We start from the raw sequence: 16,246 nt of genomic DNA on the forward strand, positions 1-16,246 counted from the left end.
GCTTAGACAAAAGGGACTCCATCTTCCCAAGGCTTTTTGGAAGATAAGTTCAATGTTCCAGCAACAGCTTTGCATTAATCATTCCAACCCAAGAGTTCTGAAACCAGGAGGAGCGCAGGTGTGCTGTTGGTTACGCACAGTTCTTGAGTCAGCCCAATTTTCTTGGAACAGAGCCTATGAGAGAACTGATGAGCCGGAGGGGGTTCGAAAAAGTGGTGATTGAGATTCTAGGTACAGAACCTCAGCAGTTACCAGCAGAAGCAATACAAAACCTGGTTTCTTTCAACAAGGATTGATGGAGACTCCAGGATAAACTGTTCTCTGATTCCTCTATTTCCCTCTGTTTCTGAGGGCACAATCCCCAAAGTTACTGTCCAAGAGAGTCCTGCCTTTAAGGAACTTTCTAGGTGGAATAAAATAGAGACAGAAGGGGTGGGGCCAGCCTCATGTCACCAGACTTTGTGACAGTGGGGAGAATCTCTCCATCTTCCTGAAGTGAGTCTCGAAGCACAGCTGAGCTCTTCTCAGCCCCTACAGACAGGCTTATCTTCCCTCTCCTTCCCCGATCCTGGATTAAGGCAGTTGTGTGCATTGGTGTACAAGCAGGGAGAAGTGAATGGGGGACAGTGGGAGGAAAACAGACACCAGTGGGCCTAGACTGACAGGCCACCCGGTTAAAGAAGAGGGAGTGGAGAATGGGTGCTGCTGGAGCTCTCCAGGGAGCCCAGGTAGTGCCCTTACCAGGGCACGGAACAGGAGGAAGGGAGCCAGAGGGATGGGGCTGTGGGAACAGGCCATCAGACGTTGCTGATGCGCACGCTAAGGGCACTGCTCTCTTTCTCGGCTTGCTCCCTTAAGGATTCTTCCAGCTTGAGCTTCTCTGGGTCTCCGTAGCGGACAGTGCTATCGTACGGGCCACTAGGGGGAGCCACCTTCACAACTTGGTCAAAAAGGCTAAAATCAGCTATGTATTTGCCGCTGGCTGACAGTGAGATGGCAGGCGTGAACTCATAGCCCCAAAGGATCTCCTCCGGCAAGTAAGAAGTGCGCACTTGGCAGGTGGCACTGGTGGACTCCACCGTCCCACTTAGGATCAGCACCAGCTCAAAGTCACCCTCACCACTGCGGAGGGGGAGGTCTTTCAACGGACTGGTCTCATCCACCACGTGGTAGAAGGTAAGCGGCAGGATGAGGAAGGGACTGTCAGAGGCCGTGTCTACTTGGAAAGCCACGTTGACCTGGTTCAGTCGGATGTTCTCACCTTCCTTGGTCTGGTGGGTCTGAAGCAGTTTGCCTGTCACCTGGCAGCCAATGAGGAGGCTCTTACGCATATTGGCAACTCGGATCATAAGGCAGGGCTTCCCATTGTGGGAGGCCACAACTGCATGCTGGCTGAAACGGATGGTCTCGGCCCGCTTCTTGGGCCGGGCAATCTTCGCCAGGAAGGTACCTGTGATAAAGATTTCCAGGATGGTGGTGAGCACCAGCTGTGCAATAAGAAGCACGATGGCCAGGGGGCACTCCTCACTGATGTAGCGGAAGCCATAGCCAATAGTGGTCTGGGATTCGAGGGAAAAGAGGAACGCTCCCGTGAGCGTGTGCACTTGTACCACACAAGGGGTGTGGTTGGCTGGGGGCCCCAACTCCAGCAGGTCCCCGTGTGCCACAGCTACCAGGTACCACACCACACCAAATAGGAACCAGGTGCCCGCAAAGGTCGCGGAGAAGAGCAGAAGCTTGTAGCGCCACTGCATGTCGATGAAGGTTGTCCATAAGTCCTTGAGGTAGAGGAAGCGCTTGTCCGCGATGTGCTCCATTCTCACGTTGCTGCGGCCATCTTTTGTCAGAACTCTCCGCCGCCGGATCCCTGGACCCACCAGGGGCCGGCTTTCTGTCTGAGTAGTCTGACTGTAATATACCTTGGCAGCGGACGTCATCTGGATAGGGCCAAGACAAAATAATAGAAATTGTTGTGGAAACATAACCAATTCCAAGACATCACCCAGCAGAAAAAGAGAATTCACATTCACTTCGGTATCACTTATTCTTTTTTTTTTTTTTAAGCAAAGATTTCTTAAGAACTTGCTATAGGCCAGTCGCTGAGCAAGGGGCTGCTATTTTGGAGATGAAAACAGCATCATTTTTGCTCTAAGAACTAACAGCCTAATAACTATACACATAATTATAATATAGTATTAGATTATATTCCAGGACTGGTAAAGAAGAAATAATAATGGCATAGTTTTTTGAAGGTAGGCACAAGACTGAGAATTCTGTTGATAACTCTAGGTCTGTAATGATCCCTAATTTTGGAAATAGCATCTTTTTCCACATCCATGAATGGCTACCATGAGGCAAGAAAGGTTATCTTATTGCAAATCTTCAGGACAATCGCCCTTAACATGAATACACATTAAGTTCTCCATTCTATTCCTTAGCCCTAAATAAATATTCATTAGTGACACTAAGATATTAAGATATTCCTCTGTATTAATTTCATTTTCTGTCATCATCATTATCACCTGATTACATCATCTGGGGAAACTGGTATGGGTTAGAGTCTCAGAATGGTATTAGGGAGAATATACATAGGGGCTGGCATGATGGCTCATCTGACTAATCCTCTACCTCCAAGATCTGGCATCTATATGGGCACCAGTTCATGTCCTGGCTGCTCCACTTCCCATCCAGCTCCCTGCCTGTGGCCTGGGAAAGCAGTCGAGGACGGCCCAATATCTTGGGACCCTGCACCCATGTGGGAAACCTGGAGGGGGTGCCTGACTCCTGGCTTCAGATCGGCTCAGCTCTGGCTGTTGTGGCTATTTAAGAGAGTGAGACAAAAACGGAAGATGTCTCTGTTTCTCCTTCTCTCTGTAAATCTACCTTTCCAATAAAAATAAATAAAAAATTTTAATTGATATACACAAGATTTGAGCAAAAAGAAAGAGGTAGTAGTGGAAGAGAACACACCGAAGCTTCCTAGGGGGACCGGAACATTCTCTGTGGAACTGGAGGAAATGTCAGGGTGTGGGTGGCAAAATTGCCTTGATCAAATAAGGTGAGAGTTGAGATGGTCTGTTCACTAGTGGTAATGTTTCTGCAGGCTGAAAATCAGGATTGCCCTTTGTCCGAATCATAGAAAACCAGACAAGTGATTGAAATATGAGACAATTCACTTAATACAAGATACCTAGCTCCCCTGCCCAGGGAATAACTTTTGTACTTTTCCAGCAGAGAAAATTTTAATCACTTGAGCTCTTGCACCCTGGATCTACGGCTAGATCTTCTGGGAAGGAGTAAGGTGATCTGTGAGGAGTTTTCCCTTCACATATTCCGCTCCAAAAAGTCTGAACCACCGCATTTTGTTCTTACTCTGCCCCACTACCCTGCTTTCCCCATATCCTTACTCCTGGAAAGCAATCTAAATTATTGGAATCCGTTCATAAGCCCATCCAGGCAGGCATTGAAGAGATCACCAAGTGGGAATCCCAAAATAGTCCAGAGACAACTAAGAGGACCGTGTTGCCAGCACCCATTCATCTTGGAACTTTTATTCATGCGAGGCTGCTTAACCAGACTTGGATGCCATTCACTGACCGGCATCTTTAATGACTTCGGGGCACAAAGGAGACTCTGCAACTCTAACATCAGGAGCATTCTTATTTGGAGACCAAACGAAGTCCTATCACTCAGAAGTCCTAAACCACCAGCACAATGCCTGTATGTATGTGCCATTTTAGCAAGCCTTCTCCTGATCTTAGATAAGTGGGGAAAAAAGATGTAAATCCTCTAAAAGAGATTTTGAGGAATATTAGAGAACAGAGGAATTACTGAAGAGTTGGGTATGAGTGAAGATGGTTTTCATTTTCAGAAGGGAAACTAAGGTTTCATCTTTCATAAACTGTAAGCAAACATTACATTGTGAGTCCTGGAGTGAAATAGCAGACAGAAAGTTATCAAATTACATGAAAAGAATCTAATTTCCTATGACAAATCAGAAAGGCAACAGGTAAAATACACCTAAAGTATCTTAACAAGGTTTTTAGTAAGATCTCCATTTGTGTCCTTGGGGATAAGATAGAGAATCAGGGACTAGAATCCTGCTGTAATTGTGTAACCTAAAATAAAAACATTAGTGTTAGTGGTGAATGGACCATAATAGCCTGGAATTAATTTTCTAATAATGCATCAGAGAGATTTATCTTTGGCTTTGCCCTGTCCAATGTTCTTAACACTAATTTCATTCAAAGCTACAGACACTATGACCAGCAATCAAATGCATGGCACAAACTGAAATGAGTTGAAAATGCAAAGACTGGGCAAAATTGGGATCCAAAAGAAAGAAGTAGATTAAACTTTAAAAAGGATAAAATCTTGATTATGTACTTGGATTCAAAAATTATCTGAGCAAGTCCTGGGTTTCAGAATTGTGATTTAGTGGGCCCAGCGGCATGGCCTAGCGGCTAAAGTCCTTGCCTTCAACGCGCCGGGATCCCATATGGGCGCCGGTTCTAATCCCGGCAGCTCCACTTCCCATCCAGCTCCCTGCTTCTGGCCTGGGAAAGCAGTCGAGGACGGCCCAATGCATTGGGACCCTGCACCCGTGTGGGAGACCCGGAAGAGGTTCCAGGTTCCTGGCTTCAGATCGGTGCGCACCGGCCCGTTGCGGCTCACTTGGGGAGTGAATCATCGGACGGAAGATCTTCCTCTCTGTCTCTCCTCCTCTGTGTATATCTGGCTGTAATAAAATGAATAAATCTTTTAAAAAAAAAAAGAATTGTGATTTAGCAAGAAATACCATGGGGAAACAACCAACATTTCAGCAGAAAATCCAACATAAATTATGCATGTGTTTTCGATGCCAAAAAAAAAGTGTTGCAATCTTAGGCTACTTAAAGCCTCTTGGGTAAAGATGTAGTTGACTACGTTCTCTGTTCACCCTGGTCCTGCAGGCAGTGTCCGGTATCAAGGAACAATGAGGATCCATGAGGATTCAGGACCCGGTCACATGAGACATGGTTCAGACGGCCTGAAGAGTATAACGGCTGTGTGCAAATGCTGGATTTGAAAGGCAATCATGTGAATGATTTGGACCAGTTCTTTGAGTTCCAAGAGGAACAACCAGGATCAGTGAGTTCACTGCAGGGAAAACGATTCCAGATGGATAGTACAAAAGGCACTGTAACACACAGGATCGTTCAAATATGAAAAGAGCTTCGGAAAGAGTAGGCAGTGCCCTAGCCTGGAAGGTGTTCAAGGACAGGTTGGACGAGCCCTTCACAGAGATCACACAGAGGAGATAAATCCTGGATGGGGGCTTTCAGCTTCCTCTTATGCTCCTGGGAGACCACGAAGGCTTCCTCTTCTCCTTCACTTCTACTCCTGAAGTTTTCTATGGTCCCAGTCGAGGGCCTTTTTCCACGAAACCCTAGCTTTGTGTGGAGTGGAGACTCTAAAGATCAGGAAGAATGGAAGCTCTTAAGGTCCAGGGAAAGCTGGGCTTAATCTGAAAATAATAGTCTATCACTTTAAAGTTGATAAAATACATAACTTGATCTTCACATCATGAGCTTTCCTATTTAGGAAAGACATCATCAGAAACTAAGGCCAAGAGATTTGCCCCAACTAAATTAGTGGTGGAGTTGGAACCAGAATTGGAGTCCTCTGGCTCCTGATCCAGAACATTTTGGTTGTAGCAACTGCTTCTGTGCACCTTGGATTCATTCTCAGCGTCTCACACTTTGAGGAGTTGTCTCTGTGGTATCTGGCACAGAGGACCACAGCCAAGCTAGGGAAGAAAACCCTCAGAGTCACGCCAGTGAACTCACTGGGCATGAGGATTTGGGCTACTGCTGCCTCGGCGTTGCCTCTGGCTGTTGTGCCTGCCACCTCCGGCTGTTGTGCCACTGTTTGCCAGCCTTTGCATCTGCCACCTCCAGCTGCGATCTGCTGTTCCCAGCTGTTGTGCCACCCCCCACAGCCAGGCAGCTTTGTTCTCCACAGGGGCCAACATCAGAGGTAAGTAAACAATTAGCTACATACCAAGGGCAAGCTACCCTGACCCTAGGGAAGACAGCATGCCCAAGTTCTGAAAATGGTGTGTGGCTGTCCCACCCTAAATACACACACTTTCCTCTAGAGGGTGCTATTCCCCCAAAACTGTTCCAAACTACTGCACACAGGCAGGAAATTCTGAACACTACCCTCTGAGTAGCGAGAGGGTGGAAGCAGGGACACCCACCTTTGTCCACCTCTAAAAACTTAATGAATGCACCCACTGGCAAATCCGATCACCAGATCAGAGTGTGGGATGAGCCGGATTTGGTCGCGACAAAACAAGTACACATTATGGAATGCCAGGGCGTGGTTGCCTGTACTGGATATGAATGCAGCACCCAACCAGCACACGTGAGATCCAGGAAGGAAGGGAGGGGCAGAACTGGCGGGGGGATTAAGGGGCTGGTTCCCTCGCCGGACAGCTACTCTCACCGGAGAGCGTGGGCTGGGATAGAGACAGACTAGACTATGCAAGGCTACAACACCTGTGCGCTGCATGTGGACTAGATCAGGGAAAAGCCAGGCTGGGCTGATTATTCCTGCTGGTGCAAGCATAAATTAGAGTGGGTGAGGGATGTTTGGGCATAGCCGCAGAAGCTGGCACTGGGGACTAATTCTGTCAAGTCAAATCACAGAACCACCTAAAGAGTGCATAAACCGGGACAGAGAGACCTGGGAGGGAAAAAGTGGGTTCCCCCTTCTTGGGTCACTAGTCCCGTGGGAGGGCATGAAAACTAGGACGGGGGCTGGGATGGCTAGATAGAGAGGCACTCAGCAACACCTGTGAGGGCTGGATGGTTGAGTTGGTTAGATAGAACTAAGCTTTAATACCCATTGACAAGTGCCAGAGCCAAATGGGATGGGGGACAGACTGGTCTTCTGCTACACATACTGGCAAACCAGGGTAGGGGGCGGGCCTGGTGTGGGTTATCGTGGGTTGCCCCAACTAGGCTGCAGCTCCCACTGGTTAGTGTGAGGGCCGAGTACGTGCTGGGCAGAACCAGACTGGACTGCAACACCCATTGGTTCCAGTGCAACTCGGGACTGAAAACAGAACCAACCCAGCAATTGCAACCACCAGCTGATGGGGTGATGGACTGTGCCGGGCCCTGTGCTTGCTAGAACATGCAAGAAACTAGTCTGGGAATATCTCAAAGTTTCTTTGGAGATCTCCCTAATCGAACTGCTGGACTCAGAACTCTAATCAAGAAAAGACAGAAGACAGAGCAGATCAATCATTCATCTCAGCTATATGTTGGCAGCGAAAAATGGGGCAAACAGAGACTTTATGATGGACCATATCAATCAGTGGACGACCTCATCGAGTGAAACTGGCAGCGATTCATAACTGGAGAACTATTAACACCACTCGAGCACATATCTCAGAGCATGCCCCACATCCGGGACTCGGGGTGGGCGGGAAACCGGGTGGGGCTTCTCCCTCAATATCCCCCTTTACCTCAGATACAAGATGGAAACAATATGGACATAATAGTATTACCCACTTCCCTATCCCCCTGAACCTTTTTTTTTCTTTCTTTTTCTTTCTTCAACTGTAATTAACTATGTAAAGATTGTCAACAACAACACAATAAAATAGATTATAAAAAAAAGAAAAGAAAAGAAAAGAAAAGAAAAAGAAAAAAAAACTTAATGAATGATTCTTCAAACAGACCCCATATCTACAGCGAAGTCTAGCATGTTCCTTCAGTAATGACCACTCCCTCTGCATCATGTCTATCAGATCTTACTAAAGCTTGCTCTCTTTCCCTGAGAGTTCATAGATTTAACTCTCCAGAATGAAAGCAGTTATCACAGCCTTTCACACATACATGCATTTATGTTTTAAATGTTAGCTTGGTTTTTTTTTTCTTTATTGAAAGTGAAAGAGAGGGGGCTGGCACTGTGGTCCAACAGGCTAGTCCTTCTTTGCCTGCCAGTTCTGGCATCCCATATGGGTTTCAGTTCATGTCTTTGTTGCTCCACTTTCTGATCCAGCTCCCTGCTGATGGATTGGGAAGACAGCAGAGGATGACTCAAGTCCTTGTGCCCCTGTACCCTTGAGGGAAACCCCGAACACGCTCCTATTTCCTGGCTTTGGACTAGCTAAGCATCATTTGTGCTCATTTGGGGAGTAGTCAGCAAATGGAAAATCTCTCTGTGTTTCTCCTTTTCTCTGTAAATCTGCTGTTTCAACTAAAAAATGGATAAATCTGTAAAAAAAAAAAAGTGAACAATTTCAATCTTCCCTCTATTGATTAATTTTCTAAATGCCCACAACAACCAGCTGCTGGGCTGCTGGCCAAAGCCAGCAGTCTTCAACTCTGCCTGATTTCTCCCACAGAGGGGACAAGGGCTCAAGCATTTGAGCCATCATCTACTGTCTTCCAAGTGGATTATCAGGAAGTTAGATCAAAAGTGGGAGACTTGGGCCCAATGCGGTAGTCTAGTGGCTAAAGTCCTTGCCTTGAATGTGGCGGGATCCTATATGGGCACTGGTTTGTGTCCCAGATGCTCCACTTCCCTTCCAGCTCCCTGCTAGTGGCCTAGGATAGCAGTAGAGGATGGCCCAATATCATGGGACCCTGCACTCATGTGGAGATCTAGAAAAAGTTCCTTGCTCCTGGCTTTGGATCAGCTCAGCTCCAGCTATTGCAGCTACTTGGGGAGTAAACCAGCAGATGGAAGATGTCTCCTCTCTCCTTCACTCTGTAAATCTGACTTTCCAATTTAAAAAAAAAAAAGTGTCTTTTTAAAAACGTGGAGGACTCGCTGGGGCCAGCACTGTGATGGAGCACATTAATCTGCCTCCTGCAATGCTGACATCCCATATGGATGCTGGTTAGAATTCTCAAGGCTCCACATTCCTTCCAGATCCCTAATCATGGGAAAGCAGCAGAAGTTGTCCCAGGTTTTTGGGCCCCTGCCATGCATGTGGGAGACCTAGAAGAAGTTTGTGGCTCCTGGCTTTAGCCTGGTTCAGCCCTGGCCATTGTGGCTGTTTGTGGAGTAAAGCAGCAGAAGGAAGATCTCCCTAGTTCTCTCTTTGTAACTCTGCCTTTCCAAATTAATAAAATACATCTCAAGCGGTGGTTTAACTGGCTGTACCACAACACATCACAGAGGTGTTCTTGAGTAAGATACTGGTTTGTGACTCATGATTAAAATGGACTCATGGCCCATTGCTTTCCAGATAAACTATAACGCTTTTAGCATTCAGGGTCCTGCAAGATGTGGTCTCTGCCTACTTCTTGGTTTTATGCCTCACGAGTCTTCCTCCATGCATCCCCTCGATGTCAACTCTGTGAAGAACCTCTTTATCTGATCTTTTCCACCCGTGCCTTGCTTTCACACCATTGCACACTATGCTTGCCTGTCTTTCAAAATCTGATTGAAGTGTTAGCTGTACCCTTTGAAGCCTTCGCTGACTCTCACAGAAACAGTCGTCTTCTCTGTCCCCCCTCCTGGCCCTATCCTAGCACAGTTACTAAGCATGGTCTTGCACATATTGCCATTTTTGAAACATCCGAGAGCTTTGAGATGTTTGTTTACCATTATTTACCATCTGTGAAGCTCTTAATTTAAGGCCTCGGATTATGCCTTGCATCTGTCTCCCCAGAACCCAATACAGTTTGTTGAGACAAACTGAGAAACGCGATGATTGCAAGTTGGACTTGCCAGGCTGAAGCCGAGTGAAAGCTACAGCCTTGGTTTGCCTCACAGGAGACTCCTGGCCTCCGAAGATCTGCAGCAGGAGCCAGGGAAGAGGGTGGAGACCCACGTTCACACGCACTTCACTGATGCCGCAAAGGCTTATGCGTCCCTTTTTCTCAGAAGCTAGGAGAAAGAAAGTCCCGAGACCTCAGCCCAGCTCTCTTCGGGTCAGCTGTTCCTGTTGCAGGAAGATGACGAGAGAACAAGCCTTGTGATTATGTTGGTGCAGTGACATCGTTTGCACTACATTTGATGACTAGAAAGGGTCTTCTAAACACACCCCCAGGGGTAGGGTGGCACATGGAGGAGCAGGAAAAAGCTGTGCACCTTCCGCCAGAATCTGCTGGGTTGGAGAGCGACAAAAGAGACATAAGCAAAGAGTTTTGTCTGTTTTCTCTGTAGCAGGAGCAACTTAACTGGAAAGAACTTTGGGAAATAGACACTAAATGAGTTCGTTGCCAAACATAAATGAATCCTCTTCCACCTGAAACTCCTCTTTGGTTCTCTCAACAGTTAGTGAAACTCTCATCCCAGTTATCTGTGCTTGATGTCTCGGGATCGTCTGAGTCTGCTCCTTCCTCAGCTCAATATCCATCTATTGCCACATGCTGTAAATGAAATATTCACGCCTCCTCCACTTCATTCGGGTGTCTTACTCCAGGTTCTAATGCCTTCAAGCATAGCGTCCACCTCCTACTTCATCCCCCATTCTCCTGTTTCTGTTCTCTTTCTCAATGCCATCCTTCTTTGCTACTGGGTTCCTCAATGAATACCTCTGACCACAAATCAATGAGTGTTGAATCCCATCCTTTCTTGAGTGCTTTCCTTTGAGGTAGTCAAAGTATAATCCTTACTTTATGAATGAGGAAACCTAGCCGGAGGAGATGCTGTGACTCAGTCAATTGTGGAACTGCACTCAGCCCCAGGTCCTCTGTTTCCCAAACCCATTCACTTTCCATAGATGCTTCTGATACACATTATAGGTGTCTCTGTTTCTTTCCCCAGTCCAAAAAATTTCACTTTCTTCACACTGTCTATCAAAGTTAGTCTAAACTCAGACTAGCATATAGGGCCTCCCATGCTCTGCTTCTAAATCTCTTTCCCAGTTTTGTTTCCTACCACTTCTCTCCTTGGGTGGCACATCTAAGGCACACTGATGATCCCTGCCACCTGCAGGCATTCCTACCTCAGCATTGTCTCTCCGGCTCCTCTGCTGTCCTGCCCCCACCTTTCTCTTGGTCTCTACACATCCAAGTCCTGTGTTTCAGAGCTCGGTTTAGCTGACTCCTTTTCTATGAATTTCTGTTTCAATCCACAATCTTATGTAAGAGTTTTCTTTTCAGAGTTTCCATCTGTGTATATCTCTTATATCTAAACTTTTGGGCTAGCTCTTGGTACATGGTGTATTATTTGTCTTATGTTACAGGTATGCTTACTGGGGGCCCAGCATGGTAGCCTAATGGCTGAAGCCCTCGCCTTGCACACTCTGGGATCAGAAGCAGCCACAATGGCCAGAGCTGAGCTGATCCAAAGCCAGGAACCAGGAGCCTCTTCTGGATCTCCTACATGGGTGCAGGGTCCCAAGGCTTTGGGCTGTCCTCTGCTGCTTTCCTAGGCCACAAGAAGGGAGCAGGATGGGAAGTGGAGCAGCCAGGACATGGAGCACTCCCATATGGGATCCCAGCAGATGTAAATTGAGGATTTAGCCACTAGGCCATCATGCCGGGCCCTGAACGTGACCCTAATAGGACAACCTGGGAAAATGATGTCATTGGATCTCTCAATGCCTTCTGTGTTTAGGCTGGCTTCATGTGTTTGAGACTGGGTGGCTAGAGGGAGGGGCAGCCGCCCCAGCAGCCCCTGGGTAGGTGTGGAGCCTTTAGCTCCAGCAGAGATGCAGGGCCTTGGCCTCTTCCTAACAGGGTTCTGGCCTGCTGGGCGTCCTTCCCCAGAACTACTCAGCGGCTTTCCATCTTCTGACTGGGAACTGCTTTCTGTTCCAAAGGGTTGGTTCAGGGAAATGGAGAGACAGGGGACCTATTTATTGAATGCCTACTTTAGACAATCACTTTCCATGTCTTTTTTTTTTTTTTTTTTTTTTTTTTTTTTTTTTTTTGCAATACCTGCTGCAAATCTTACAATTGTGATAAGAAAATGGAGGTTCAGGGAGCCTCAGTGATATAAACCATAGACGGCGGGACTGGGATTTGTACCTAATTATGACTGGGTTCCTAATTCTGTTCAGTATAGCGTTAGAGTAATGCTACCATGAATGTGCTTTCATTGAGCAAATTCAACCCTCAATGATACATCAAGCATGCTAGACATCATTACCAGGACCCACATGGATGGAAAACTCAGTAGTCATAATGCCCAGGATGCACTGGATGTGGCAAGGCCGTTCCTCTATGATTTCTTTATCCCGTGGTTTCTGCTCACTTTGCATGGCAAGCGTTCATTCTTCCATCTCCTGCTATGGGACTGTCAGCCAAGCTCTCCTCTCATCACTTCTCATCACTATGCTGCTCACGTTCTTTCGTTATTTTGTCCTCACTGTCTCCTTCCTTCTGTCCTACTTTGCACCTTCCTCCTCTGTCCTTTTCATTGCTCCCGCATCCCTCTGAACTGTTCCTTCTTCTCTTTGTAGGGTGTCCAGCATCCTGTATCTCATCCTGGAGATGCAATTTTCTGATTTTGGGGGCAACAGAGAAGTGAAATGCTTTCCATCTAACCACTTGCCTTCAAGTCCTCTTTTTATGGAATCTTCTTTATTGATTCAATAAATTTCTATTGAAGGACTGCTCAGAGTGTACAAATTGGGACACCTAGATAAGAAAAGTGACATTCTGGGCTCAGCGTGGTGTCTCTGTTGGTTAGTCCTCCTCTTGCAAGTTCCAGGATCCCATATGGATGCCAGTTCATGTCCTGGCAGATCCTCTTCCCATCCAGCTCCCTGCTTAAGCCCTGGGAAAGCAGTGGAGGGTGGCTGAAAGCCTTGGGCTGCTGCATCTGCATGGTAGACCCAGAAGAAGCTCCTGGCTCTTGAATTCAGATCAGTTCAACTCCAAATATGCGGCCATTTGGGGAGTGAATCAGTAGATGAAAGATCTTGCTCTGTTTCTCCTTATCTCTGTAAATCTATCTGCTTTTCTGATAAAAATAAACACATTTTTAAAAATTTTGATATTCTGCCTAGACTCACAGAACCTGAAAATAATAATGGTAGAACTCTGGGCAGAGTAAGGAAGGAGTTAATCACAATTGCTTTTATCCTCTCCACCAAATGAAAAACCTCTTTCGTTGCATCTGCACCTTCACATAAGTTCCTGAGATATTTAGCCTTCAAATTCATTATCATACTTTATCCTCCTATTACCCTATATTCCAAGACTTGGTTGTCCACACTAGCAGGAAGCATCACAGTAAGCTCCACAGTCTCTTGAGTATTCTCCCTACCTCCCTCTAGAAAAGAGATTCTTGATTTAGGAATTTAGAAATGAGAGAAGAAAAGGAGATATTTCCAGAAAAATCGGAGTGCCCACTAAAGTTATTAACTAATCCAATTAGTGTAAGTCGGAAGGCATCACTGAACCAATCACTGTTGGATATTAATAAATGGATAGATGAATGGGATTAGGGAATTCTAGTACCAGTTCACTGTCTTTCTCAGTATGTACCTGTCCACCACATTCAAGTACCCAGTGTTGGGAGAGCCCTATGGGCAGCAGGTGGCTTTTGAGCACTCAGTCTGAGAACCTGAGGCAAGGCTGGTCTCCAAATAAAACTGAGCTGAGTTACGGGGCCTCCATTTGCAGCATTCTGGAGATGGGAATAATAGAATCAGGCACAAGGATGTGGGAGACGTTGCCCGGGACTAAGAGGCAACATGGCATCCAGGAAAGCACACTTGACCAAGAGGCAAGTGACGCAGGTGCTAGCCTCAACTCAACACGAACCAGCTGTGACCTGGGCAAGTACCTAAACCTCTTGGCTTTGGTTTTCTTCACTGGGGAGTGGAGATTATATTCATTCTACACACTTTAAGTCAAGACATGTACTCATGTACCAGAAGATACTCCAATCCTGCAATGTCAGTTTTACTTAAAATATTTTAAGACATTATTTTAATATTATTGAAACAATATGTGTTAGTACAGAAACAAAAAAAAAGTGAACTTTGCTTAAGACTTAAGACAAAAATATTTCAAGGACCTACAATCTATGGCAGCTTTTGGCTTACCCTGTAGCTTCTCGGGTCAGTCTGAAGACAGTGTGAGATGATTAAGGTCATCCTCCCTTTGGGGCTTTCTCTGCAGCCTGAGCTCTCTGCCACTAGGGTCTGGCCCCATTCTTTCCATGGGCCTTGATGGAGAGGGGAAGCAGTTACTTGACTTCTTCTACATTACCTCTTTTTTGGAAAGCACTTTCCACTTGAACAGTCATCTTAGAGGCCTCCTGAGGAAGGGCAGTCGCATTAGGGACTGAAAAGAAGCATTTCTGGGCTTCCAAGTGTTCTTAATGAGCAAGACGGGAAGAGAAGTGAAAGCATAGGGGTCTAAAAGGAAGGGCAGTAAGAAAAGCACGGCAGGATTATGTAAGCTCTCAAGGTTGGGAGAAGAATGGAGTTGGGCTTGGGGTTCTCTTTATTCATTAATCTCCCTACTGTCCTGCCCCAAGGAAAGTAAACAAATAGAAATGGAGCCAGAGACACACAAATCTTGAGGTGGGGAAAAAGAGGGCAGTGTGTGTGTGTCCCAGGACCTGACTGGCCAGCTGAGTCACGGTACCCCCTCCAGCCTCCATCCCCCCTCCCTCCCATCCTGCAGCCCCAGCTTGACACCGAGGCCCTGGCCCAGGGAAGAATAGGCTTTTCTTCCCTTGTGTCAACGTTTGGAAAGTTCTCATAGTCTCATCAAAAGAAAGGATAGAAAGCCTTCAAAGCACTTCCTGGGAGCCTGTGACCTCTGTCTGGCCCTTCTGACCCTCCTGTGTATTTACCGGTCAAGAAAGGGAGGGACAAAGAGATGGGGCCATGTCAGCCGTTCCCCTCTGTGTAGACACCACTGCTGCCTGTCTGTGTGGGCTGATCGAAGCCACTGCCCCTTCCTCCACCCCAAAGTCCTAGCCAGACTTGCTGTCCCCTACAAGAACTGCACAGAGGGTGGCATCCTAGGCACCCCATCTTTCCTGGCAGGAGAAGCAGGGTGGGTAACTTTCTGCTGCCTGCAGCAAACAGACTCTGCCTCATTGATACACCTGCCCTTCCAACCCTTCACACCACCCCCCACGCACTCCCTCCCTGAGTCATCACCCAGCCATGGTATGTGCTCCCAACCACAGAGTGGGACAGCAGAGCTGCACGTCCTGGACTTTGCAGGGAGACAACTCTTTGTGAACAGCTTGGCACCCTGCAAAGTTCAACTGAGGTCACAGTCCATACCATTCTCTCATCAGCCCCATCTCCAGCAAACTGGAGAGCCTCTGAGGTGGCCCCTTCTAGGTGCTCATCTCACAAGAACAGCTGCTTGGAACGTTAGCTCATCTCCTCTCACCTTGGCAGAAGAGCCACAATGATCTGGGTGCCGAGATTCAGCTGGAAGCAACGGCATGCATAAGGTACTTCAAAAGTATGAGTAGGAAAGTGGGATTAAAAGATAACGTTCATTTCCACGAGCTTTTTGAAGATCCCTTGGATTGTGATCTTATCATTTCCCCCCTTGTTGTCAGTAAAATATGAGCCACCAAAACAGTTGCCAGGGACACTGGAGAAAATCTGATTTAGGGGTTGAGTTAGGGAGAAACAAGATGTCCTTTCAAGGTCTGTCCTCCATGTGACAACTCTGCCATGGGTCTCCAGTCACCTGACCTCTACCCTGATCTTGTCGTACCTCCAAAGACACTGGCTGAGAACAATCTAGCTTAGATACTAGAAGTATTCTTCCACACACAGTCCCCTCAAAAGGATAAGATCCCCACCCAATCTCTGCTGAGTTTCCAGCAGAGGGGGGCGGCAAAACTACCTGTAGGGTCAGGAAGTCAGTCGCCCAAATGATGCGATCTCCAGCATGTGCCGAAGGGCTACCCTCCCACCACCAGGGGGCAGAGCTCTCCAGTCCTCTCACAGACGTTCACCACCTCCACTCTGCCAGAACCATCTGAAATAACCAACTTTATACAGTTTTTTAAATGGGTCCAAATACAGGCAATGCCATGATATTCTCTAATACTACGCAATAACAATTTAAAAAAATGGCAACAGCCACACTTAGCCTGTGGGGCTTTACGGTCTACAAAGCACTTGTACAAAATCAGAATCATTTCGTTTGACCCACACAGCCACACTGGTGGCAGTTAAAGCAGCAGAAAGCTCTTTCCAAGGTCACAGCTGAACTTCGATCATTAAATCCAAGGGTATTTTCTGAGTCCTCAGCCCCAGCAGGCTCCTGCAGCATCAGAGACAGCCGGCCAGCCCATC

General features: G+C 47.0%; 1 protein-coding gene across 1 annotated transcript; it reads right to left on the reverse strand.

The window, feature by feature from the left end:
* Positions 1-534: 534 nt before the first annotated feature.
* KCNJ10 (potassium inwardly rectifying channel subfamily J member 10) lies at positions 535-1,988 on the reverse strand. The gene has a single exon (XM_004589069.2). The coding sequence runs from the start codon at positions 1,980-1,982 to the stop codon at positions 798-800; it is 1,185 nt and encodes a 394-aa protein (XP_004589126.2). The 5' UTR covers positions 1,983-1,988; the 3' UTR covers positions 535-797.
* Between the last annotated feature and the right edge of the window lie 14,258 nt (positions 1,989-16,246).

This window comes from Ochotona princeps, chromosome 2 (assembly GCF_030435755.1).
Source record: "Ochotona princeps isolate mOchPri1 chromosome 2, mOchPri1.hap1, whole genome shotgun sequence".
Lineage (NCBI taxonomy): Eukaryota > Metazoa > Chordata > Mammalia > Lagomorpha > Ochotonidae > Ochotona > Ochotona princeps.